We start from the raw sequence: 25,982 nt of genomic DNA, 5'->3' as shown, positions 1-25,982 counted from the left end.
TCCTTCAGTTTTTAATCGCTGCACTTACAGGATGTGAGCTGGACAACATTAATAATCTTAATGAGGTACATGTGACATTGGCGACACAGCTACTGAGATGAAGCTCATTTTGCAGCAGAGGTGGTTGTAGTTACAGTAGCTGTAGTTGGAGCAGCTGCGGTTGGAGCAGCTGTGTCTGAGAGCTGCATGAAGCTGTAGTGAAGACAAACTGTTTGATCAACTGAGCTTTTGGTACCACATATACACTGCAGTCTAAAGTCTTAGACATATGAAGTTACATCATAATTTAATAGAACTTGTTACTTGTAAGCTGTCCATCACAGTGAAAGCAAGTGTGATGTTTTATAAGCCAGCGACATGAGATAACATCAGCATTCATATAAATATGTGCAGGTGAAGTAATGGTAGATATTGTCCTGGTTAAAGGTGTGTGCAGACACAGCTTGAATGCAAGTGTCTCTCTGCTTTTGTCCTCCTGAAACAGCCAACAACACTGACTGTTGCAGTGCTGTTTCACACATGCTCTGTGACATTTTTCTGCTGCTACATTTTACGCTGTGACTGTGAACAGGTTTGTAGAAAAAGTATTATTAAGAGAAACCATTCTCATCATAAAACAGTCAGGGGACACTCATTAATCAATCCAAAGAGACTTTATTTATGATAGTTTTGAAAAGTGCAATGATAAGATCAGTGTTGAGATTGTAGACATCACAATATTGTTAATATTAGTCCCCTGATCACACGCTTGGATGATACACATACAAACAATATCTCAGGGAAGAAAACATCAAACATGTCTGATCTGAACCCCCCCCTAAAACTACAATAAATAAGAATTCAAATATGCTTTACAACCTGGTTACTTAATAATTTCAAAACTTCACATGTACTTTGGTTTATTACTTCATTTTCAGGATGTGAACTTAAAAATGTTACAAATATGAGCTGAGTACATGTGACATCAGAACCAGAACTAATGTAAGGAAGCTGATGTTGTTCACCATGGCAGAGGAAGTGGTTCTTGCAGTAGTTCTGGTTGTTGTTGGGGTTGTTGTTGGGGTGGTTGCTGAGGTTGTTCTGGTGGTTGTACTTGTTGTTGGGGTAGTTGAGGTTGTTGTTGGGGTGGTTGCTGAGGTTGTTCTGGTGGTTGTACTTGTTGTTGGGGTAGTTGAGGTTGTTGTTGGGGTGGTTGCTGAGGTTGTTGTAGTGGTTGTACTTGTTGTTGGGGAAGTTGAGGTTGTTGTTGGGGTCGTTGCTGATGTCGTTGTAGTGGTTGTAGTTGTTGGGGTAGTTGTGCTTGTTGTTGGGGTAGTTGCTGAGGTTTTTGTAGTAGTTGTACTTGTGGTTGGGATACTTGAGGTTGTTGTAGGGGTAGTTGTTGATGTTGTTGTAGTTGCTGTGGTTGTGGTTGTTGTTGGGGTAGTTGCTGATGTCGTTGTAGTGGTTGTAGTTGTTGGGGTAGTTGTGCTTGTTGTTGGGGTAGTTGCTGAGGTTTTTGTCGTGGTTGTACTTGTTGTTGGGGTAGTTGAGGTTGTTGTTGGGGTCGTTGCTGATGTCGTTGTAGTGGTTGTAGTTGTTGGGGTAGTTGTGCTTGTTGTTGGGGTAGTTGAGGTTGTTGTTGGGGTCGTTGCTGATGTCGTTGTAGTGGTTGTAGTTGTTGGGGTAGTTGTGCTTGTTGTTGGGGTAGTTGCTGAGGTTTTTGTAGTGGTTGTACTTGTTGTTGGGATACTTGAGGTTGTTGTAGGGGTAGTTATAGAAGTAGTTGTACTGGCTGTGGTTGTTGTTGGGGTAGTTGAGGTTGCTGTTGGAGCAGCTGTGGTTGTTGTTGGGGCATCTGTTGTAGTTGTGGTTGAGGTTGTTGTCACCACAGCTGTAGTTGTTGTTGTTGGCGCAGCAGTTGTGGTTGTTGTTGGGGCAGCTGTACTTGTTGTTGTTGGGGTGGCTGTTGTGGTTGTTGTTGGGGCAGCTGTAGTTGTTGTTGTTGGGATGGCTGTTGTGGTTGTTGTTGGGGCAGCTGTAGTTGTTGTTGTTGGGGCAACAGTTGTTGTTGTTGTTGGGGCGGCTGTTGTGGTTGTTGTTGGGCCTGGCGTTGTAGTTGTTCGCGCAGCAGTTGTGGTTGTTGTTGGGGCAGCTGCAGTTGTGGTTGTTGGAGCAGCAGTTGTGGTTGTTGTTGGAGCGGCTGTGGTGGTTGTTGTTGGGGCGGCTGTGGTGGTTGTTGTTGGGGCAGCTGTAGTGGTTGTTGTTTGGGCAGCAGTTGTGGTTGTTGTTGGGGAAGCTGTGGTTGGTGTTGGAGCAGCTGTGTTTGTTGTGGGTGCAATTGTGGTAGTTGTTGGGGAGACAGTTGTGGTTGTTGTTGGCGAAGCTGTGGTTGTTGTGGCCTCAATTGTGGTTGTTGTTGGAGCAGTTGTAGTTGTTGTTGGAGCAGCTGTGGTTGTTGTGGGTGCAGTTGTGGTAGTTGTTGGAGCAGCTGTGGTTGTTGTTGGAGCAGCTGTAGTTGTTGTTGGAGCAGCTGTGGTTGTTGGAGCAGCAGTTGTGGTTGTTGTTTGTGCAGCTGTAGTTGTTGTTGTTGTTGGGGCAGCTGTTGTGGTTGTTGATGGGGCGGCAGTTGTGGTTGTTGTTGGGGCGGCAGTTGTTGTTGTTGTTGGGGCAGCTGTAGTTGTTGTTGGGGCAGCTGTGGTTGTTGTCGCTGCAACTGTGGTTGTTGTTGGAGCAGCTGTAGTTGTTGTCGCTGCAGTTGTGGTTGTTGTTGGAGCAGCTGTGGTTGTTGTCGCTGCAACTGTGGTTGTTGTTGGAGAAGCTGTGGTTGTTGTTGGAGCAGTTGTAGTTGTTGTCGCTGCAACTGTGGTTGTTGTTGGAGGAGCTGTGGTTGTTGTTGGAGCAGCTGTAGTTGTTGTCGGAGCAGTTGTAGTTGTTGTCGCTGCAACTGTGGTTGTTGTTGGAGCAACTGTGGTTGTTGTTGGAGCAGCTGTAGTTGTTGTCGCTGCAGTTGTGGTTGTTGTTGGAGCAGGTGTGGTTGTTGTTGGAGCAGTTGTAGTTGTTGTCGCTGCAACTGTGGTTGTTGTTGGAGCAGCAGTTGTGGTTGTTGTTGGAGCAGCTGTGGTTGTTGTTGGAGCAGTTGTAGTTGTTGTCGCGGCAGCTGTGGTTGTTGTTGGAGCAGCTGTAGTTGTTGTTGGGGCAGCTGTGGTTGTTGTCGCTGCAACTGTGGTTGTTGTTGGAGCAGCTGTAGTTGTTGTCGCTGCAGTTGTGGTTGTTGTTGGAGCAGCTGTGGTTGTTGTCGCTGCAACTGTGGTTGTTGTTGGAGAAGCTGTGGTTGTTGTTGGAGGCGTTGTAGTTGTTCGCGCAGCAGTTGTGGTTGTTGTTGGGGCAGCTGCAGTTGTGGTTGTTGGAGCAGCAGTTGTGGTTGTTGTTGGAGCGGCTGTGGTGGTTGTTGTTGGGGCGGCTGTGGTGGTTGTTGTTGGGGCAGCTGTAGTGGTTGTTGTTTGGGCAGCAGTTGTGGTTGTTGTTGGGGAAGCTGTGGTTGGTGTTGGAGCAGCTGTGTTTGTTGTGGGTGCAATTGTGGTAGTTGTTGGGGAGACAGTTGTGGTTGTTGTTGGCGAAGCTGTGGTTGTTGTGGCCTCAATTGTGGTTGTTGTTGGAGCAGTTATGGTTGTTGTTGGAGCAGCTGTAGTTGTTGTTGTTGGAACTGCAGTTGTGGTTGTTGGAGCAGCAGTTGTGGTTGTTGTTGGGGCAGATGTAGTTGTTGTCGCTGCAACTGTGGTTGTTGTTGGAGCAGCTGTAGTTGTTGTCGCTGCAGTTGTGGTTGTTGTTGGAGCAGCTGTGGTTGTTGTTGGAGCAGCTGTAGTTGTTGTCGCTGCAGTTGTGGTTGTTGTTGGAGCAGCTGTGGTTGTTGTCGCTGCAGTTGTGGTTGTTGTTGGAGCAGCTGTGGTTGTTGTCGCTGCAACTGTGGTTGTTGTTGGAGCAGCTGTGGTTGTTGTCGCTGCAGTTGTGGTTGTTGTCGCTGCAACTGTGGTTGTTGTTGGAGCAGCTGTAGTTGTTGTCGCTGCAACTGTGGTTGTTGTCGCTGCAACTGTGGTTGTTGTTGGAGCAGCTGTAGTTGTTGTTGTTGGAACTGCAGTTGTGGTTGTTGGAGCAGCAGTTGTGGTTGTTGTTGGAGCAGCTGTAGTTGTTGTCGCTGCAACTGTGGTTGTTGTTGGAGGAGCTGTGGTTGTTGTTGGAGGAGCTGTGGTTGTTGTTGGAGCAGCTGTAGTTGTTGTTGGAGCAGTTGTAGTTGTTGTCGCTGCAACTGTGGTTGTTGTTGGAGCAGCTGTAGTTGTTGTCGCTGCAGTTGTGGTTGTTGTTGGAGCAGCTGTGGTTGTTGTCGCTGCAACTGTGGTTGTTGTTGGAGCAGCTGTGGTTGTTGTTGGAGGAGCTGTAGTTGTTGTCGCTGCAACTGTGGTTGTTGTTGGAGCAGCTGTAGTTGTTGTCGCTGCAGTTGTGGTTGTTGTTGGAGCAGCTGTGGTTGTTGTCGCTGCAACTGTGGTTGTTGTTGGAGCAGCTGTGGTTGTTGTCGCTGCAACTGTGGTTGTTGTCGCTGCAACTGTGGTTGTTGTTGGAGCAGCTGTGGTTGTTGTCGCTGCAGTTGTGGTTGTTGTTGGAGCAACTGTGGTTGTTGTTGGAGCAACGGTGGTTGTTGTTGGAGCAGCTGTGGTTGTTGTCGCTGCAGCTGTGGTTGTTGTTGGAGCAGCTGTGGTTGTTGTTGGAGCAGTTGTAGTTGTTGTCGCGGCAGCTGTGGTTGTTGTTGGAGGAGCTGTGGTTGTTGTTGGAGCAGCTGTAGTTGTTGTCGCTGCAGTTGTGGTTGTTGTTGGAGCAGCTGTGGTTGTTGTCGCTGCAACTGTGGTTGTTGTTGGAGCAGCTGTAGTTGTTGTCGCTGCAGTTGTGGTTGTTGTTGGAGGAGCTGTGGTTGTTGTCGCGGCAGCTGTGGTTGTTGTTGGAGGAGCTGTGGTTGTTGTTGGAGCAGCTGTAGTTGTTGTTGGAGCAGTTGTGGTTGTTGTTGGAGCAACTGTGGTTGTTGTTGGAGCAGTTGTAGTTTTTGTCGCTGCAACTGTGGTTGTTGTTGGAGGAGCTGTGGTTGTTGTTGGAGCAGCTGTAGTTGTTGTTGGAGCAGTTGTAGTTGTTGTCGCGGCAGCTGTGGTTGTTGTTGGAGGAGCTGTGGTTGTTGTTGGAGCAGCTGTAGTTGTTGTTGGAGCAGTTGTAGTTGTTGTCGCGGCAGCTGTGGTTGTTGTTGGAGGAGCTGTGGTTGTTGTTGGAGCAGCTGTAGTTGTTGTCGCTGCAACTGTGGTTGTTGTCGCTGCAACTGTGGTTGTTGTTGGAGCACCTGTGGTTGTTGTTGGAGGAGCTGTGGTTGTTGTTGGAGCAGCTGTAGTTGTTGTTGGAGCAGTTGTAGTTGTTGTCGCTGCAACTGTGGTTGTTGTTGGAGCAGCTGTAGTTGTTGTCGCTGCAGTTGTGGTTGTTGTTGGAGCAGCTGTGGTTGTTGTCGCTGCAGTTGTGGTTGTTGTTGGAGCAGCTGTGGTTGTTGTCGCTGCAACTGTGGTTGTTGTTGGAGCAGCTGTGGTTGTTGTCGCTGCAACTGTGGTAGTTGTTGTCGCTGCAGTTGTGATTGTTGTTGGAGCAGCTGTGGTTGTTGTTGGAGCAGCTGTAGTTGTTGTCGCTGCAGTTGTGATTGTTGTTGGAGCAGCTGTGGTTGTTGTCGCTGCAGTTGTGGTTGTTGTTGGAGCAGCTGTGGTTGTTGTCGCTGCAACTGTGGTTGTTGTTGGAGCAGCTGTGGTTGTTGTCGCTGCAACTGTGGTTGTTGTCGCTGCAACTGTGGTTGTTATTGGAGCAGCTGTAGTTGTTGTCGCTGCAACTGTGGTTGTTGTCGCTGCAACTGTGGTTGTTGTTGGAGCAGCTGTAGTTGTTGTTGTTGGAAATGCAGTTGTGGTTGTTGGAGCAGCAGTTGTGGTTGTTGTTGGGGCAGATGTAGTTGTTGTCGCTGCAACTGTGGTTGTTGTTGGAGCAGCTGTGGTTGTTGTTGGAGGAGTTGTGGTTGTTGTTGGAGGAGCTGTGGTTGCTGTTGGAGCAGCTGTAGTTGTTGTTGGAGCAACTGTGGTTGTTGTTGGAGCAACTGTGGTTGTTGTTGGAGCAGCTGTGGTTGTTGTTGGAGGAGCTGTGGTTGTTGTTGGAGCAGCTGTAGTTGTTGTTGGAGCAGTTGTAGTTGTTGTCGCTGCAACTGTGGTTGTTGTTGGAGCAACTGTGGTTGTTGTTGGAGCAGTTGTAGTTGTTGTCGCGGCAGCTGTGGTTGTTGTTGGAGGAGCTGTGGTTGTTGTTGGAGCAGCTGTAGTTGTTGTTGGAGCAGTTGTAGTTGTTGTCGCTGCAACTGTGGTTGTTGTCGCTGCAACTGTGGTTGTTGTTGGAGCAGCTGTGGTTGTTGTTGGAGGAGCTGTGGTTGTTGTTGGAGCAGCTGTAGTTGTTGTTGGAGCAGTTGTAGTTGTTGTCGCGGCAGCTGTGGTTGTTGTTGGAGGAGCTGTGGTTGTTGTTGGAGCAGCTGTAGTTGTTGTTGGAGCAGTTGTAGTTGTTGTTGGAGCAACAGTGGTTGTTGTTGGAGCAACTGTGGTTGTTGTTGGAGCAGTTGTAGTTGTTGTCGCTGCAACTGTGGTTGTTGTTGGAGCAGCTGTGGTTGTTGTTGGAGGAGCTGTGGTTGTTGTTGGAGCAGCTGTAGTTGTTGTTGGAGCAGTTGTAGTTGTTGTCGCTGCAACTGTGGTTGTTGTTGGAGCAGCTGTAGTTGTTGTCGCTGCAGTTGTGGTTGTTGTTGGAGCAGCTGTGGTTGTTGTCGCTGCAACTGTGGTTGTTGTTGGAGCAGCTGTAGTTGTTGTCGCTGCAGTTGTGGTTGTTGTTGGAGCAGCTGTGGTTGTTGTCGCTGCAACTGTGGTTGTTGTTGGAGCAACTGTGGTTGTTGTTGGAGCAGTTGTAGTTGTTGTCGCGGCAGCTGTGGTTGTTGTTGGAGGAGCTGTGGTTGTTGTTGGAGCAGCTGTAGTTGTTGTTGGAGCAGTTGTAGTTGTTGTCGCTGCAACTGTGGTTGTTGTTGGAGCAACTGTGGTTGTTGTCGCTGCAACTGTGGTTGTTGTCGCTGCAACTGTGGTTGTTGTTGGAGCAGCTGTAGTTGTTGTCGCTGCAGTTGTGGTTGTTGTTGGAGCAGCTGTGGTTGTTGTTGGAGCAGCTGTGGTTGTTGTCGCTGCAGTTGTGGTTGTTGTTGGAGCAACTGTGGTTGTTGTTGGAGCAGCTGTGGTTGTTGTCGCTGCAGCTGTGGTTGTTGTTGGAGCAGCTGTGGTTGTTGTTGGAGCAGTTGTAGTTGTTGTCGCGGCAGCTGTGGTTGTTGTTGGAGGAGCTGTGGTTGTTGTTGGAGCAGCTGTGGTTGTTGTCGCTGCAACTGTGGTTGTTGTTGGAGCAGCTGTAGTTGTTGTCGCTGCAGTTGTGGTTGTTGTTGGAGGAGCTGTGGTTGTTGTCGCGGCAGCTGTGGTTGTTGTTGGAGGAGCTGTGGTTGTTGTTGGAGCAGCTGTAGTTGTTGTTGGAGCAGTTGTGGTTGTTGTTGGAGCAACTGTGGTTGTTGTTGGAGCAGTTGTAGTTGTTGTCGCTGCAACTGTGGTTGTTGTTGGAGGAGCGGTAGTTGTTGTCGCTGCAGTTGTGGTTGTTGTTGGAGCAGCTGTGGTTGTTGTCGCTGCAACTGTGGTTGTTGTTGGAGCAGCTGTAGTTGTTGTCGCTGCAGTTGTGGTTGTTGTTGGAGCAGCTGTGGTTGTTGTCGCTGCAACTGTGGTTGTTGTTGGAGCAGCTGTAGTTGTTGTCGCTGGAACTGTGGTTGTTGTCGCTGCAACTGTGTTTGTTGTTGGAGCAGCTGTAGTTGTTGTTGGAGCAGCTGTGGTTGTTGTTGGAGGAGCTGTGGTTGTTGTTGGAGCAGCTGTAGTTGTTATTGGTGCAGTTGTAGTTGTTGTCGCTGCAACTGTGGTTGTTGTTGGAGCAACTGTGGTTGTTGTTGGAGCAGTTGTAGTTGTTGTCGCGGCAGCTGTGGTTGTTGTTGGAGGAGCTGTGGTTGTTGTTGGAGCAGTTGTAGTTGTTGTCGCTGCAACTGTGGTTGTTGTTGGAGCAACTGTGGTTGTTGTTGGAGCAGTTGTAGTTGTTGTCGCTGCAACTGTGGTTGTTGTCGCTGCAACTGTGGTTGTTGTTGGAGCAGCTGTGGTTGTTGTTGGAGGAGCTGTGGTTGTTGTTGGAGCAGCTGTAGTTGTTGTTGGAGCAGTTGTAGTTGTTCTCGCGGCAGCTGTGGTTGTTGTTGGAGCAGCTGTAGTTGTTGTCGCTGCAGTTGTGGTTGTTGTTGGAGCAGCTGTGGTTGTTGTCGCTGCAACTGTGGTTGTTGTTGGAGCAGCTGTAGTTGTTGTCGCTGCAGTTGTGGTTGTTGTTGGTGCAGCTGTGGTTGTTGTCGCTGCAACTGTGGTTGTTGTTGGAGCAACTGTGGTTGTTGTTGGAGCAGTTGTAGTTGTTGTCGCTGCAGTTGTGGTTGTTGTTGGAGCAGCTGTGGTTGTTGTCGCTGCAACTGTGGTTGTTGTTGGAGCAACTGTGGTTGTTGTTGGAGCAGTTGTAGTTGTTGTCGCGGCAGCTGTGGTTGTTGTTGGAGGAGCTGTGGTTGTTGTTGGAGCAGCTGTAGTTGTTGTTGGAGCAGTTGTAGTTGTTGTCGCTGCAACTGTGGTTGTTGTTGGAGCAACTGTGGTTGTTGTCGCTGCAACTGTGGTTGTTGTCGCTGCAACTGTGGTTGTTGTTGGAGCAGCTGTAGTTGTTGTCGCTGCAGTTGTGGTTGTTGTTGGAGCAGCTGTGGTTGTTGTTGGAGCAGCTGTGGTTGTTGTCGCTGCAGTTGTGGTTGTTGTTGGAGCAACTGTGGTTGTTGTTGGAGCAGCTGTGGTTGTTGTCGCTGCAGCTGTGGTTGTTGTTGGAGCAGCTGTGGTTGTTGTTGGAGCAGTTGTAGTTGTTGTCGCGGCAGCTGTGGTTGTTGTTGGAGGAGCTGTGGTTGTTGTTGGAGCAGCTGTGGTTGTTGTCGCTGCAACTGTGGTTGTTGTTGGAGCAGCTGTAGTTGTTGTCGCTGCAGTTGTGGTTGTTGTTGGAGGAGCTGTGGTTGTTGTCGCGGCAGCTGTGGTTGTTGTTGGAGGAGCTGTGGTTGTTGTTGGAGCAGCTGTAGTTGTTGTTGGAGCAGTTGTGGTTGTTGTTGGAGCAACTGTGGTTGTTGTTGGAGCAGTTGTAGTTGTTGTCGCTGCAACTGTGGTTGTTGTTGGAGGAGCGGTAGTTGTTGTCGCTGCAGTTGTGGTTGTTGTTGGAGCAGCTGTGGTTGTTGTCGCTGCAACTGTGGTTGTTGTTGGAGCAGCTGTAGTTGTTGTCGCTGCAGTTGTGGTTGTTGTTGGAGCAGCTGTGGTTGTTGTCGCTGCAACTGTGGTTGTTGTTGGAGCAGCTGTGGTTGTTGTCGCTGCAACTGTGTTTGTTGTTGGAGCAGCTGTAGTTGTTGTTGGAGCAGCTGTGGTTGTTGTTGGAGGAGCTGTGGTTGTTGTTGGAGCAGCTGTAGTTGTTATTGGTGCAGTTGTAGTTGTTGTCGCTGCAACTGTGGTTGTTGTTGGAGCAACTGTGGTTGTTGTTGGAGCAGTTGTAGTTGTTGTCGCGGCAGCTGTGGTTGTTGTTGGAGGAGCTGTGGTTGTTGTTGGAGCAGTTGTAGTTGTTGTCGCTGCAACTGTGGTTGTTGTTGGAGCAACTGTGGTTGTTGTTGGAGCAGTTGTAGTTGTTGTCGCTGCAACTGTGGTTGTTGTCGCTGCAACTGTGGTTGTTGTTGGAGCAGCTGTGGTTGTTGTTGGAGGAGCTGTGGTTGTTGTTGGAGCAGCTGTAGTTGTTGTTGGAGCAGTTGTAGTTGTTCTCGCGGCAGCTGTGGTTGTTGTTGGAGCAGCTGTAGTTGTTGTCGCTGCAGTTGTGGTTGTTGTTGGAGCAGCTGTGGTTGTTGTCGCTGCAACTGTGGTTGTTGTTGGAGCAGCTGTAGTTGTTGTCGCTGCAGTTGTGGTTGTTGTTGGTGCAGCTGTGGTTGTTGTCGCTGCAACTGTGGTTGTTGTTGGAGCAACTGTGGTTGTTGTTGGAGCAGTTGTAGTTGTTGTCGCGGCAGCTGTGGTTGTTGTTGGAGGAGCTGTGGTTGTTGTTGGAGCAGCTGTAGTTGTTGTTGGAGCAGTTGTAGTTGTTGTCGCTGCAACTGTGGTTGTTGTTGGAGCAACTGTGGTTGTTGTTGGAGCAGCTGTGGTTGTTGTTGGAGGAGCTGTGGTTGTTGTTGGAGGAGCTGTGGTTGTTGTTGGAGCAGCTGTAGTTGTTGTTGGAGCAGTTGTAGTTGTTGTCGCTGCAACTGTGGTTGTTGTTGGAGCAGCTGTAGTTGTTGTCGCTGCAGTTGTGGTTGTTGTTGGAGCAGCTGTGGTTGTTGTCGCTGCAACTGTGGTTGTTGTTGGAGCAGCTGTGGTTGTTGTCGCTGCAACTGTGGTTGTTGTCGCTGCAACTGTGGTTGTTGTTGGAGCAGCTGTAGTTGTTGTCGCTGCAGTTGTGGTTGTTGTTGGAGCAGCTGTGGTTGTTGTTGGAGCAGCTGTGGTTGTTGTCGCTGCAGTTGTGGTTGTTGTTGGAGCAACTGTGGTTGTTGTTGGAGCAGCTGTGGTTGTTGTCGCTGCAGCTGTGGTTGTTGTTGGAGCAGCTGTGGTTGTTGTTGGAGCAGTTGTAGTTGTTGTCGCGGCAGCTGTGGTTGTTGTTGGAGGAGCTGTGGTTGTTGTTGGAGCAGCTGTAGTTGTTGTTGGAGCAGTTGTGGTTGTTGTTGGAGCAGCTGTGGTTGTTGTCGCTGCAACTGTGGTTGTTGTTGGAGCAGCTGTAGTTGTTGTCGCTGCAGTTGTGGTTGTTGTTGGAGGAGCTGTGGTTGTTGTCGCGGCAGCTGTGGTTGTTGTTGGAGGAGCTGTGGTTGTTGTTGGAGCAGCTGTAGTTGTTGTTGGAGCAGTTGTAGTTGTTGTCGCTGCAACTGTGGTTGTTGTTGGAGCAGCTGTAGTTGTTGTCGCTGCAGTTGTGGTTGTTGTTGGAGCAGCTGTGGTTGTTGTCGCTGCAACTGTGGTTGTTGTTGGAGCAGCTGTGGTTGTTGTCGCTGCAACTGTGGTTGTTGTCGCTGCAACTGTGGTTGTTGTTGGAGCAGCTGTAGTTGTTGTCGCTGCAGTTGTGGTTGTTGTTGGAGCAGCTGTGGTTGTTGTTGGAGCAGCTGTGGTTGTTGTCGCTGCAGTTGTGGTTGTTGTTGGAGCAACTGTGGTTGTTGTTGGAGCAGCTGTGGTTGTTGTCGCTGCAGCTGTGGTTGTTGTTGGAGCAGCTGTGGTTGTTGTTGGAGCAGTTGTAGTTGTTGTCGCGGCAGCTGTGGTTGTTGTTGGAGGAGCTGTGGTTGTTGTTGGAGCAGCTGTAGTTGTTGTTGGAGCAGTTGTAGTTGTTGTCGCTGCAACTGTGGTTGTTGTTGGAGCAGCTGTAGTTGTTGTCGCTGCAGTTGTGGTTGTTGTTGGAGCAGCTGTGGTTGTTGTCGCTGCAACTGTGGTTGTTGTTGGAGCAGCTGTGGTTGTTGTCGCTGCAACTGTGGTTGTTGTCGCTGCAACTGTGGTTGTTGTTGGAGCAGCTGTAGTTGTTGTCGCTGCAGTTGTGGTTGTTGTTGGAGCAGCTGTGGTTGTTGTTGGAGCAGCTGTGGTTGTTGTCGCTGCAGTTGTGGTTGTTGTTGGAGCAACTGTGGTTGTTGTTGGAGCAGCTGTGGTTGTTGTCGCTGCAGCTGTGGTTGTTGTTGGAGCAGTTGTAGTTGTTGTCGCGGCAGCTGTGGTTGTTGTTGGAGGAGCTGTGGTTGTTGTTGGAGCAGCTGTAGTTGTTGTCGCTGCAGTTGTGGTTGTTGTTGGAGCAGCTGTGGTTGTTGTCGCTGCAACTGTGGTTGTTGTTGGAGCAGCTGTAGTTGTTGTCGCTGCAGTTGTGGTTGTTGTTGGAGGAGCTGTGGTTGTTGTCGCGGCAGCGGTGGTTGTTGTTGGAGGAGCTGTGGTTGTTGTTGGATCAGCTGTGGTTGTTGTTGGAGCAACTGTGGTTGTTGTTGGAGCAGTTGTAGTTGTTGTCGCTGCAACTGTGGTTGTTGTTGGAGCAGCTGTAGTTGTTGTCGCTGCAGTTGTGGTTGTTGTTGGAGCAGCTGTGGTTGTTGTCGCTGCAACTGTGGTTGTTGTTGGAGCAGCTGTGGTTGTTGTCGCTGCAACTGTGGTTGTTGTCGCTGCAACTGTGGTTGTTGTTGGAGCAGCTGTAGTTGTTGTCGCTGCAGTTGTGGTTGTTGTTGGAGCAACTGTGGTTGTTGTTGGAGCAGCTGTGGTTGTTGTTGGAGCAGCTGTGGTTGTTGTCGCTGCAGTTGTGGTTGTTGTTGGAGCAACTGTGGTTGTTGTTGGAGCAGCTGTGGTTGTTGTCGCTGCAACTGTGGTTGTTGTTGGAGCAGCTGTGGTTGTTGTTGGAGCAGTTGTAGTTGTTGTCGCGGCAGCTGTGGTTGTTGTTGGAGGAGCTGTGGTTGTTGTTGGAGCAGCTGTAGTTGTTGTCGCTGCAGTTGTGGTTGTTGTTGGAGCAGCTGTGGTTGTTGTCGCTGCAACTGTGGTTGTTGTTGGAGCAGCTGTAGTTTTTGTCGCTGCAGTTGTGGTTGTTGTTGGAGGAGCTGTGGTTGTTGTCGCGGCAGCTGTGGTTGTTGTTGGAGGAGCTGTGGTTGTTGTTGGAGCAGCTGTAGTTGTTGTTGGAGCAGTTGTGGTTGTTGTTGGAGCAACTGTGGTTGTTGTTGGAGCAGTTGTAGTTGTTGTCGCTGCAACTGTGGTTGTTGTTGGAGCAACTGTGGTTGTTGTTGGAGCAGCTGTGGTTGTTGTTGGAGGAGCTGTGGTTGTTGTTGGAGCAGCTGTAGTTGTTGTTGGAGCAGTTGTAGTTGTTGTCGCTGCAACTGTGGTTGTTGTCGCTGCAACTGTGGTTGTTGTTGGAGCAGCTGTAGTTGTTGTCGCTGCAGTTGTGGTTGTTGTTGGAGCAATTGTGGTTGTTGTTGGAGCAGCTGTAGTTGTTGTCGCTGCAGTTGTGGTTGTTGTTGGAGCAGCTGTGGTTGTTGTCGCTGCAACTGTGGTTGTTGTTGGAGCAGCTGTGGTTGTTGTCGCTGCAACTGTGGTTGTTGTCGCTGCAACTGTGGTTGTTGTTGGAGCAGCTGTAGTTGTTGTCGCTGCAGCTGTGGTTGTTGTCGCTGCAACTGTGGTTGTTGTTGGAGCAGCTGTAGTTGTTGTCACTGCAGTTGTGGTTGTTGTTGGAGCAGCTGTGGTTGTTGTCGCTGCAACTGTGGTTGTTGTTGGAGCAGCTGTAGTTGTTGTTGGAGCAGTTGTAGTTGTTGTCGCTGCAACTGTGGTTGTTGTTGGAGCAGCTGTAGTTGTTGTTGCTGCAGTTGTGGTTGTTGTTGGAGCAGCTGTGGTTGTTGTCGCTGCAACTGTGGTTGTTGTTGGAGCAGCTGTGGTTGTTGTCGCTGCAACTGTGGTTGTTGTCGCTGCAACTGTGGTTGTTGTTGGAGCAGTTGTGGTTGTTGTTGGAGCAACTGTGGTTGTTGTTGGAGCAGTTGTAGTTGTTGTCGCTGCAACTGTGGTTGTTGTTGGAGCAACTGTGGTTGTTGTTGGAGCAGTTGTAGTTGTTGTCGCTGCAACTGTGGTTGTTGTTGGAGCAACTGTGGTTGTTGTTGGAGCAGCTGTGGTTGTTGTTGGAGGAGCTGTGGTTGTTGTTGGAGCAGCTGTAGTTGTTGTTGGAGCTGTTGTAGTTGTTGTCGCTGCAACTGTGGTTGTTGTTGGAGCAACTGTGGTTGTTGTTGGAGCAGTTGTAGTTGTTGTCGCGGCAGCTGTGGTTGTTGTTGGAGGAGCTGTGGTTGTTGTTGGAGCAGCTGTAGTTGTTGTTGGAGCAGTTGTAGTTGTTGTCGCTGCAACTGTGGTTGTTGTTGGAGCAACTGTGGTTGTTGTTGGAGCAGTTGTAGTTGTTGTCGCTGCAACTGTGGTTGTTGTCGCTGCAACTGTGGTTGTTGTTGGAGCAGCTGTGGTTGTTGTTGGAGGAGCTGTGGTTGTTGTTGGAGCAGCTGTAGTTGTTGTTGGAGCAGTTGTAGTTGTTGTCGCTGCAACTGTGGTTGTTGTTGGAGCAGCTGTAGTTGTTGTCGCTGCAGTTGTGGTTGTTGTTGGAGGAGCTGTGGTTGTTGTCGCGGCAGCTGTGGTTGTTGTTGGAGGAGCTGTGGTTGTTGTTGGAGCAGCTGTGGTTGTTGTTGGAGGAGCTGTGGTTGTTGTTGGAGCAGCTGTAGTTGTTGTCGCTGCAGTTGTGGTTGTTGTCGCTGCAACTGTGGTTGTTGTTGGAGCAGCTGTAGTTGTTGTCGCTGCAGTTGTGGTTGTTGTTGGAGCAGCTGTGGTTGTTGTCGGAGCAGCTGTGGTTGTTGTTGGAGCAGTTGTAGTTGTTGTCGCTGCAACTGTGGTTGTTGTTGGAGCAACTGTGGTTGTTGTTGGAGCAGTTGTAGTTGTTGTCGCTGCAACTGTGGTTGTTGTCGCTGCAACTGTGGTTGTTGTTGGAGCAGCTGTAGTTGTTGTTGGAGCAGTTGTAGTTGTTGTCGCGGCAGCTGTGGTTGTTGTTGGAGGAGCTGTGGTTGTTGTTGGAGCAGCTGTAGTTGTTGTCGCTGCAGTTGTGGTTGTTGTTGGAGCAGCTGTGGTTGTTGTCGCTGCAACTGTGGTTGTTGTTGGAGCAGCTGTGGTTGTTGTCGCTGCAACTGTGGTTGTTGTCGCTGCAACTGTGGTTGTTGTTGGAGCAGCTGTAGTTGTTGTCGCTGCAGTTGTGGTTGTTGTCGCTGCAACTGTGGTTGTTGTTGGAGGAGCTGTGGTTGTTGTTGGAGCAGCTGTAGTTGTTGTTGGAGCAGCTGTAGTTGTTGTTGGAGCAGTTGTAGTTGTTGTTGGAGCAACTGTGGTTGTTGTTGGAGCAACTGTGGTTGTTGTTGGAGCAGTTGTAGTTGTTGTCGCTGCAACTGTGGTTGTTGTCGCTGCAACTGTGGTTGTTGTTGGAGCAGCTGTGGTTGTTGTTGGAGGAGCTGTGGTTGTTGTTGGAGCAGCTGTAGTTGTTGTTGGAGCAGTTGTAGTTGTTGTCGCTGCAACTGTGGTTGTTGTTGGAGCAGCTGTAGTTGTTGTCGCTGCAGTTGTGGTTGTTGTTGGAGCAGCTGTGGTTGTTGTCGCTGCAACTGTGGTTGTTGTTGGAGCAGCTGTAGTTGTTGTCGCTGCAGTTGTGGTTGTTGTTGGAGCAGCTGTGGTTGTTGTCGCTGCAACTGTGGTTGTTGTTGGAGAAGCTGTGGTTGTTGTTGGAGCAGTTGTAGTTGTTGTCGCTGCAACTGTGGTTGTTGTTGGAGCAGCTGTAGTTGTTGTCGCTGCAGTTGTGGTTGTTGTTGGAGCAGCTGTGGTTGTTGTCGCTGCAACTGTGGTTGTTGTTGGAGCAGCTGTAGTTGTTGTCGCTGCAGTTGTGGTTGTTGTTGGAGCAGCTGTGGTTGTTGTCGCTGCAACTGTGGTTGTTGTTGGAGAAGCTGTGGTTGTTGTTGGAGCAGTTGTAGTTGTTGTCGCTGCAACTGTGGTTGTTGTTGGAGCAGCTGTGGTTGTTGTTGGAGGAGCTGTGGTTGTTGTTGGAGCAGCTGTAGTTGTTGTTGGAGCAGTTGTAGTTGTTGTCGCTGCAACTGTGGTTGTTGTTGGAGCAGCTGTAGTTGTTGTCGCTGCAGTTGTGGTTGTTGTTGGAGCAGCTGTGGTTATTGTCGCTGCAACTGTGGTTGTTGTTGGAGCAGCTGTAGTTGTTGTCGCTGCAGTTGTGGTTGTTGTTGGAGAAGCTGTGGTTGTTGTTGGAGCAGCTGTGGTTGTTGTTGGAGCAGCTGTAGTTGTTGTCGCTGCAGTTGTGGTTGTTGTTGGAGCAGCTGTGGTTGTTGTCGCTGCAACTGTGGTTGTTGTTGGAGCAGCTGTGGTTGTTGTTGGAGGAGCTGTGGTTGTTGTTGGAGCAGCTGTAGTTGTTGTTGGAGCAGTTGTAGTTGTTGTCGCTGCAACTGTGGTTGTTGTTGGAGCAGCTGTAGTTGTTGTCGCTGCAGTTGTGGTTGTTGTTGGAGCAGCTGTGGTTGTTGTCGCTGCAACTGTGGTTGTTGTTGGAGCAGCTGTAGTTGTTGTCGCTGCAGTTGTGGTTGTTGTTGGAGCAGCTGTGGTTGTTGTCGCTGCAGCTGTGGTTGTTGTTGGAGAAGCTGTGGTTGTTGTTGGAGCAGTTGTAGTTGTTGTCGCTGCAACTGTGGTTGTTGTTGGAGCAACTGTGGTTGTTGTTGGAGCAGCTGTGGTTGTTGTTGGAGGAGCTGTGGTTGTTGTTGGAGCAGCTGTAGTTGTTGTTGGAGCAGTTGTAGTTGTTGTCGCTGCAACTGTGGTTGTTGTTGGAGCAGCTGTAGTTGTTGTCGCTGCAGTTGTGGTTGTTGTTGGAGCAGCTGTAGTTGTTGTCGCTGCAACTGTGGTTGTTGTTGGAGCAACTGTGGTTGTTGTTGGAGCAGCTGTAGTTGTTGTTGGAGCAGTTGTAGTTGTTGTCGCTGCAACTGTGGTTGTTGTTGGAGCAACTGTGGTTGTTGTTGGAGCAGCTGTGGTTGTTGTTGGAGCAGCTGTAGTTGTTGTCGCTGCAGTTGTGGTTGTTGTTGGAGCAGCTGTGGTTATTGTCGCTGCAACTGTGGTTGTTGTTGGAGCAGCTGTAGTTGTTGTCGCTGCAGTTGTGGTTGTTGTTGGAGAAGCTGTGGTTGTTGTTGGAGCATTTGTAGTTGTTGTCGCGGCAGCTGTGGTTGTTGTTGGAGGAGCTGTGGTTGTTGTTGGAGCAGCTGTAGTTGTTGTCGCTGCAACTGTGGTTGTTGTTGGAGCAACTGTGGTTGTTGTTGGAGCAGTTGTAGTTGTTGTCGCTGCAACTGTGGTTGTTGTTGGAGCAACTGTGGTTGTTGTTGGAGCAGCTGTGGTTGTTGTTGGAGGAGCTGTGGTTGTTGTTGGAGCAGCTGTAGTTGTTGTTGGAGCAGTTGTAGTTGTTGTCGCTGCAACTGTGGTTGTTGTTGGAGCAGTTGTACTTGTTGTCGCTGCAACTGTGGTTGTTGTTGGAGCAGCTGTAGTTGTTGTCGCTGCAGTTGTGGTTGTTGTTGGAGCAGCTGTGGTTGTTGTCGCTGCAACTGTGGTTGTTGTTGGAGCAGCTGTAGTTGTTGTCGCTGCAGTTGTGGTTGTTGTTGGAGCAGCTGTGGTTGTTGTCGCTGCAACTGTGGTTGTTGTTGGAGCAACTGTGGTTGTTGTTGGAGCAGTTGTAGTTGTTGTCGCGGCAGCTGTGGTTGTTGTTGGAGGAGCTGTGGTTGTTGTTGGAGCAGCTGTAGTTGTTGTTGGAGCAGTTGTAGTTGTTGTCGCTGCAACTGTGGTTGTTGTTGGAGCAACTGTGGTTGTTGTTGGAGCAGTTGTAGTTGTTGTCGCTGCAACTGTGGTTGTTGTCGCTGCAACTGTGGTTGTTGTTGGAGCAGCTGTGGTTGTTGTTGGAGGAGCTGTGGTTGTTGTTGGAGCAGCTGTAGTTGTTGTTGGAGCAGCTGTAGTTGTTGTTGGAGCAGTTGTAGTTATTGTTGGAGCAACTGTGGTTGTTGTTGGAGCAACTGTGGTTGTTGTTGGAGCAGTTGTAGTTGTTGTCGCTGCAACTGTGGTTGTTGTCGCTGCAACTGTGGTTGTTGTTGGAGGAGCTGTGGTTGTTGTTGGAGGAGCTGTGGTTGTTGTTGGAGCAGCTGTAGTTGTTGTTGGAGCAGTTGTAGTTGTTGTCGCTGCAACTGTGGTTGTTGTTGGAGCAGCTGTAGTTGTTGTCGCTGCAGTTGTGGTTGTTGTTGGAGCAGCTGTGGTTGTTGTCGCTGCAACTGTGGTTGTTGTTGGAGCAGCTGTAGTTGTTGTCGCTGCAGTTGTGGTTGTTGTTGGAGCAGCTGTGGTTGTTGTCGCTGCAACTGTGGTTGTTGTTGGAGAAGCTGTGGTTGTTGTTGGAGCAGTTGTAGTTGTTGTCGCTGCAACTGTGGTTGTTGTTGGAGCAGCTGTAGTTGTTGTCGCTGCAGTTGTGGTTGTTGTTGGAGCAGCTGTGGTTGTTGTCGCTGCAACTGTGGTTGTTGTTGGAGCAGCTGTAGTTGTTGTCGCTGCAGTTGTGGTTGTTGTTGGAGCAGCTGTGGTTGTTGTCGCTGCAACTGTGGTTGTTGTTGGAGAAGCTGTGGTTGTTGTTGGAGCGGTTGTAGTTGTTGTCGCTGCAACTGTGGTTGTTGTTGGAGCAGCTGTGGTTGTTGTTGGAGGAGCTGTGGTTGTTGTTGGAGCAGCTGTAGTTGTTGTTGGAGCAGCTGTAGTTGTTGTTGGAGCAGTTGTAGTTGTTGTCGCTGCAACTGTGGTTGTTGTTGGAGCAGCTGTAGTTGTTGTCGCTGCAGTTGTGGTTGTTGTTGGAGCAGCTGTGGTTATTGTCGCTGCAACTGTGGTTGTTGTTGGAGCAGCTGTAGTTGTTGTCGCTGCAGTTGTGGTTGTTGTTGGAGAAGCTGTGGTTGTTGTTGGAGCATTTGTAGTTGTTGTCGCGGCAGCTGTGGTTGTTGTTGGAGGAGCTGTGGTTGTTGTTGGAGCAGCTGTAGTTGTTGTCGCTGCAACTGTGGTTGTTGTTGGAGCAACTGTGGTTGTTGTTGGAGCAGTTGTAGTTGTTGTCGCTGCAACTGTGGTTGTTGTTGGAGCAACTGTGGTTGTTGTTGGAGCAGCTGTGGTTGTTGTTGGAGGAGCTGTGGTTGTTGTTGGAGCAGCTGTAGTTGTTGTTGGAGCAGTTGTAGTTGTTGTCGCTGCAACTGTGGTTGTTGTTGGAGCAACTGTGGTTGTTGTTGGAGCAGTTGTAGTTGTTGTCGCTGCAACTGTGGTTGTTGTTGGAGCAACTGTGGTTGTTGTTGGAGCAGCTGTAGTTGTTGTCGCTGCAGTTGTGGTTGTTGTTGGAGCAGCTGTGGTTGTTGTCGCTGCAACTGTGGTTGTTGTTGGAGCAGCTGTGGTTGTTGTTGGAGGAGCTGTGGTTGTTGTTGGAGCAGCTGTAGTTGTTGTTGGAGCAGTTGTAGTTGTTGTCGCTGCAACTGTGGTTGTTGTTGGAGCAGCTGTAGTTGTTGTCGCTGCAGTTGTGGTTGTTGTTGGAGCAGCTGTGGTTGTTGTCGCTGCAACTGTGGTTGTTGTTGGAGCAGCTGTAGTTGTTGTCGCTGCAGTTGTGGTTGTTGTTGGAGCAGCTGTGGTTGTTGTCGCTGCAACTGTGGTTGTTGTTGGAGAAGCTGTGGTTGTTGTTGGAGCAGTTGTAGTTGTTGTCGCTGCAACTGTGGTTGTTGTTGGAGCAACTGTGGTTGTTGTTGGAGCAGCTGTGGTTGTTGTTGGAGGAGCTGTGGTTGTTGTTGGAGCAGCTGTAGTTGTTGTTGGAGCAGTTGTAGTTGTTGTCGCTGCAACTGTGGTTGTTGTTGGAGCAGCTGTAGTTGTTGTCGCTGCAACTGTGGTTGTTGTTGGAGCAACTGTGGTTGTTGTTGGAGCAGCTGTAGTTGTTGTTGGAGCAGTTGTAGTTGTTGTCGCTGCAACTGTGGTTGTTGTTGGAGCAACTGTGGTTGTTGTTGGAGCAGCTGTGGTTGTTGTTGGAGCAGCTGTAGTTGTTGTCGCTGCAGTTGTGGTTGTTGTTGGAGCAGCTGTGGTTATTGTCGCTGCAACTGTGGTTGTTGTTGGAGCAGCTGTAGTTGTTGTCGCTGCAGTTGTGGTTGTTGTTGGAGAAGCTGTGGTTGTTGTTGGAGCATTTGTAGTTGTTGTCGCGGCAGCTGTGGTTGTTGTTGGAGGAGCTGTGGTTGTTGTTGGAGCAGCTGTAGTTGTTGTCGCTGCAACTGTGGTTGTTGTTGGAGCAACTGTGGTTGTTGTTGGAGCAGTTGTAGTTGTTGTCACTGCAACTGTGGTTGTTGTTGGAGCAACTGTGGTTGTTGTTGGAGCAGCTGTGGTTGTTGTTGGAGGAGCTGTGGTTGTTGTTGGAGCAGCTGTAGTTGTTGTTGGAGCAGTTGTAGTTGTTGTCGCTGCAACTGTGGTTGTTGTTGGAGCAACTGTGGTTGTTGTTGGAGCAGTTGTAGTTGTTGTCGCTGCAACTGTGGTTGTTGTTGGAGCAACTGTGGTTGTTGTTGGAGCAGCTGTAGTTGTTGTCGCTGCAGTTGTGGTTGTTGTTGGAGCAGCTGTGGTTGTTGTCGCTGCAACTGTGGTTGTTGTTGGAGCAGCTGTGGTTGTTGTTGGAGGAGCTGTGGTTGTTGTTGGAGCAGCTGTAGTTGTTGTTGGAGCCGTTGTAGTTGTTGTCGCTGCAACTGTGGTTGTTGTTGGAGCAGCTGTAGTTGTTGTCGCTGCAGTTGTGGTTGTTGTTGGAGCAGCTGTGGTTGTTGTCGCTGCAACTGTGGTTGTTGTTGGAGCAGCTGTAGTTGTTGTCGCTGCAGTTGTGGTTGTTGTTGGAGCAGCTGTGGTTGTTGTCGCTGCAACTGTGGTTGTTGTTGGAGAAGCTGTGGTTGTTGTTGGAGCAGTTGTAGTTGTTGTCGCTGCAACTGTGGTTGTTGTTGGAGCAACTGTGGTTGTTGTTGGAGCAGCTGTGGTTGTTGTTGGAGGAGCTGTGGTTGTTGTTGGAGCAGCTGTAGTTGTTGTTGGAGCAGTTGTAGTTGTTGTCGCTGCAACTGTGGTTGTTGTTGGAGCAGCTGTAGTTGTTGTCGCTGCAGTTGTGGTTGTTGTTGGAGCAGCTGTAGTTGTTGTCGCTGCAACTGTGGTTGTTGTTGGAGCAGCTGTAGTTGTTGTTGGAGCAGTTGTAGTTGTTGTCGCTGCAACTGTGGTTGTTGTTGGAGCAACTGTGGTTGTTGTTGGAGCAGCTGTGGTTGTTGTTGGAGCAGCTGTGGTTGTTGTCCCTGTAGCTGTGGTTGTTGTTGGAACAGCTGTAGTTGTTGTTGGAACAGCTGTGGTTGTTGTCGCTGCAGATGTGGTTGTTGTCGCTGCGTTGCAGCAGGCTGTGTAGAGAATCTTACGTCATATTTCATATTTCATCACATTAACCACATCTTTATGAATAGGAAATTCTCTGACAAATTATTTTTTTTCCTACCAACAACAAGAAGAACGATGACAAACATCTTTGCGATCATGGTGATGCTGATTTTCTGCTCCTGTCTCTGAAAATAAAAATTCACTGTGGTTATTATGATTTAAAGAAAGCATTATTCCTACAATTGCCTTAATTAAGCTTTCTAAAGTTATCTTGAAAAGAAGTTTGAGATCTAAAACCCATAATATAAAAAAGTTCCTATTCAATTACATAATTTAAAATATAGATTTTTTTTTCTATAGTACTGTCTTTGTGATAGTCCACATCTCTCAACGAGGTGCTTGTACACGCAAAAGCAACAAGAAGAAATTAAGAAATCATGAAGGAAAGGCTCTGACTATGATGACCTCATTGTTCCTGACTGTAAATCAGAGCAAAAGTCACCACTTCATGTTTATAGTGTTAATCAACTCCAATATAATCACTCACCCATTAAATCTATCTATCTATCTATCTATCTATCTATCTATCTATCTATCTATCTATCTATCTATCTATCTATCTATCTATCTATCTATCTATCTATCTATCTATCTATCTATCTATCTATCTATCTATCTATCTATCTATCTATCTACCTGTGTGTGTGTGTGAATGTGTCATATATTATTTATCAAGGGTAATAGCAAAAAACAAAACAAAAACAGAAGCATAAAAAAACTTCAGAACTTTAAGATAAACACAACCCAACACAACAAATTGCTGCCTAAATTACACCATATGTTGCCAAAAGATCACATGTAGATGTCAGATATATATTTAATATTAGGGTTACTTACATAGTATTTCTTTGCTTGTAAGTCGTCCACTGCAGTGAAAGAAAGTGATGTTCTCTGACTTCATCTCCTCTTTTTATAATCAGCCAACATGAACCTGAGGACAAATATGTGCAGGTGGAGTAATGGTAGTTATCGTCATGGTTTAAGGTGTGTGCACTAAACTTTTATTTACCTGCATCTCTCTCCTATTGTCCTCCTGAAACAGTCATCACTTTAATTTTAGCACTTACACACACACAGACACACACACACACACACACACACACACATATTTGTGACATGTTTTGACGTGAGCTTCGACATTTTCTCTGTGTGACTATGACTACATTTATGTGATTGTATCTTTATGGCTACATTAGGACTCTATGTGGTCCATAAAAGATGACCATTTTGGATAATAAAATCTGACAGAAGAAAACAAATATTCGGTGATTAGTTTTGGATTAACTAAATCTCACAACTGGCTGACTAGATTTAGACGGAGAATCAACATTTACAGGTTGGTGGTGCTCGGTGGGCAGTCAGCGTCCACATCAAAATAACTCTGATTTCTCTCTTTTTTGTCTTTTCTTTTACACACATTCTAAATATTACTGGTTCATTTACTTGAAATGAAGAAGTTTTCATCAATGGAAATAAGAAGTCAGTTTTAAAGGCATTCTTGCGAGTTGGGAGCTTGCTTTCATTTTCTTCTTGCAACACTTAATGCAGGAAGTCATTCCTCAGTTATCAGAGACACAAGGTGAGACCCAACTAAAAGACACTTACACACTTGTGCTGTAATAAATTGAATATAGCCACCGAGTACCGCTGGCCATGATTAAAAATGCAGGTTTAATGCATTTCAGCATTATGTTCACTTTTCAGACCTGACTGGGTTCATCTTTTGCACCTTCAAATCTTCAAATATACACAGGTATCAAAAAGTGAGAGTAAAGGATGCTTACAGTCTTTAAAGGTGTAAACTTTTATTTCTTTGAGCCTAAAACAACACCAGTGTGAATCAGTCACTTTATGTAAATAGTTTATTTGTAAAGACTTTAGATATACACATCCTTCATTGATCGCACGAGGGTTTATTTTTTTCTGTAACAGCAGCATGATAAAGAGTAAAAAAAGTGCAGCTGCAATAAACCACATATTATCAACACAGTTAAAATAATAGTACCACAGATGCCCAGTAAGTGTCTTATACTGTAACACAGGTCAGGGATTTATATATATATATATATACACAACATATTTCTGCTTTGTTGAACTTGTTTTATGAATCTTGCTGATCTGGTGCAACTCTGGAAATTAATTGATGCAGATTTGTTCATTAATTTATTCTGAAGTTATTCCAACACATGGATTTTCTTTTAGTTCTTTGGAGATATGCATATGAACAGCAGCAACTTTTAATCAGCAGAAGTTGTTAAATGTTTTCCTGATGTTTGTGTGTTCCAAACTTGTGTGATCAGAGGACTGATATTAAAAATATAGTGATGTCTACAATCTCAACACTGAGCTTATCATAAATAAAGTCTTTTTGCACTGATTAATAAGTGTCTCCTGACTTTTTAAAGATGAGAATAATTTCTCATAATAATCATTTCTCTACAATAGTCAGTGTTAATACTGAGTTATATTCAGCTTTGTTTATATTGCTGCAAATCACAATAGTTATTTCATCATGTTTCCTGTTGTAAATTAAAGACCCTGCAGTATTTGGAAGATGAGATGAGACGAGATGAGATGCCTTTATTAGTCCCACGAGTGGGAAATTTCATGTTAAGGCTGCCGACCATTTGCACGCAATGGCGGCGCCATCATACCCTCTGACCATACATACATTGCACGAAAACATCACATGGGGAAGACAGGTCAGAGAGGTATAACAATGGAAAATGCACAACATGAGGAAAGCTAAGGAGATAAAAATAACTCCCCCCAGAAAAAGACAAAACAGGTAAACACAAACTGTGGGAGAAAATTGAGTGACATGCTGCAGTGGTATATAAACACACAGAGACAAAAAAGAGTAGATAAGGATAAAAATGAGTGATTCTGATAATCCAGAGTATATGACTGTGGTTTTATGGGGTCTGATATCTCCTTGTAATGTAAACAATCAACTCAAATATCCAATTTGATTATTAAACTTGACAGTGGTAATCTAACACAACTAACAGTTGACACTCACATACAGCTGCTTTTACAACCACAGAGGTGCAGAAGAATGTGATGTAAGCAGAAACTTTGCGTCTCACTCCCACTGCGCCACATATGGACATTTGGTCAGGACCTGTTGTCATCACACTTTAATGCAACAGGTAACTGACACAATTTTTCCCCTTAAATAAACGAGACCTCAAAGAAGACCAATACGAATCTTACTGCAGGTATGAGAATTCTAATTAGAGGACTGAACCTGTTCACAGTCACAGCGGTAAAATGTAGCAGGTCACTTCTGAAAAATGTCACAGAGCATGTGTGAAACAGCACTGCAACAGTCAGTGTTGTTGGCTGTTTCAGGAGGACAAAAGCAGAGAGACACTTGCATTCAAGCTGTGTCTGCACACACCTTTAACCAGGACGATATCTACCATTACTCCACCTGCACATATTTATCTGGATGCTGATGTTATCACATGTCGCTGGCTCATAAAACATCACAGTTTCTCTCTGCAGCTGAAACTACCAGTCAGCCATGACACTTTTACCACACAACCTTGAAGTGAAATCTGCATTCAGGTAGCCTAATGTAGGCAGACTGGAAAGAACAAGAAAGCATTACTCTGATTTAAAACTTCAGCACCACGTAGTCTGTGAGTGGTGGAGCCAGAACTCTGTCAGACGGACTCAAAACTCCACAACACATTTCATGTTCACATGTTGAACCCATTGTGAATTGGACCTTGGTACACAGCAAAATCTCCAGTGTTAAACTGACACTAGAGAGTGTCTATATGAGTCCACTCCTCTGAGTGTTAAATATAACACTGTTGAGTGTTAAATGAACACGTTTGACAGTATTGTATTTTTAAAAGTAACCTAGTCAGTTTTGAAGTTTAACAATGACTAACACTTAGCAGTGCTGATTTTCTTACACTGGAAAATAACTCAAAATGTTAGAAATATTCAAAAATAGCTACATAATTTTTCTGTGCTGTTTTTCTGTGCCCTTTTGTTATCGCTTCTTGTCACTGATGTGTTGGCTGCCTTAGTCTATGATCGCCTGGTGTCACGGCCTTTTATGTTCCAAACACCCAAAAAGTCCAAGAAAAGGCCATGGGTGGTGTTTTAGAACGCACTCCATTGTTTAAAAATCATATGCCGTGTATTTCGTGGAAAATTACAAACAAAAATCAACCAAATAACTTCTTAAAACTTACAATTAAACGAAAGTTAATTTAATTTGCTTTAACAACTTCAAAAATGTTCAAAAAATCATTTTCTAACCCTCCCGTCTTCCTATCAGACATTTAGCAAACAAAAAAACATCTTTACCACACCCCTCCAGGGTGCTCTTAGTCCCCTGATTAATGGGAGGGTCCATAAGCTAATAAACCAATCACTTTCCAAAAACGTTTCCAAGAAAATGAATTACAAATTTACATAACAAAACTAGGTCAGCATATTCTTACAACTTTAAAGAAAAAACAAAAATGGATACAAATTGCGTTTTATAAACATTCAACAAAAATGGCCACAACATTTCTGTGTAACATGAATTATATCTGTCTGTGTGGCCATCACAAAAAGCAATACCATTAATTTTCTTCAGTAGTCCATATACATCTTCTTAAAAAACAAACAAAAGGAAAGGTCAATGTTCTATGATTTCAAGTCTTTGTTGTTCATGTGTTTACTTTGTGTGTATTGAAAAAAGGTGTATGTTGCATAATGGAGTGACTTTAAAACTGACCAGTTAAGAGCCTTGTCTATAAATGCAGATGTTATCTTTGCTCTGTTACCAAA

General features: G+C 47.0%; 2 protein-coding genes across 2 annotated transcripts; both read right to left on the bottom strand.

The window, feature by feature from the left end:
* Positions 1 to 821: 821 nt before the first annotated feature.
* On the bottom strand, positions 822 to 21,353 carry LOC146548462 (uncharacterized). The gene is made up of 9 exons (XM_085262920.1): positions 21,241 to 21,353; positions 21,095 to 21,145; positions 13,088 to 13,450; positions 12,128 to 12,496; positions 11,498 to 11,875; positions 10,505 to 10,951; positions 8,762 to 9,010; positions 5,425 to 5,854; positions 822 to 1,023 (listed from the first exon to the last, which is right to left on the bottom strand). The coding sequence occupies exons 1-9, from the start codon at positions 21,351 to 21,353 to the stop codon at positions 841 to 843; spliced, it is 2,583 nt and encodes an 860-aa protein (XP_085119046.1). The 3' UTR covers positions 822 to 840.
* On the bottom strand, positions 7,195 to 7,923 carry LOC146548463 (uncharacterized; the record flags this gene model as incomplete). Its single annotated transcript, XM_085263295.1, has 1 exon — positions 7,195 to 7,923. A coding segment is annotated over one exon (729 nt), but the record flags the coding sequence as incomplete, so codon positions are not given.
* Positions 21,354 to 25,982: the final 4,629 nt, after the last annotated feature.

The sequence above is a fragment of the Mchenga conophoros genome, linkage group LG22 (genome assembly GCF_057382185.1).
Source record: "Mchenga conophoros isolate Kocher_MC1m ecotype Shallow Benthic linkage group LG22, M_conophoros_male_GT1.1, whole genome shotgun sequence".
Lineage (NCBI taxonomy): Eukaryota > Metazoa > Chordata > Actinopteri > Cichliformes > Cichlidae > Mchenga > Mchenga conophoros.
The sequence above is the reverse complement of the archived record's forward strand: the minus strand, read 5'-3'. Positions and strand labels throughout refer to the sequence as shown.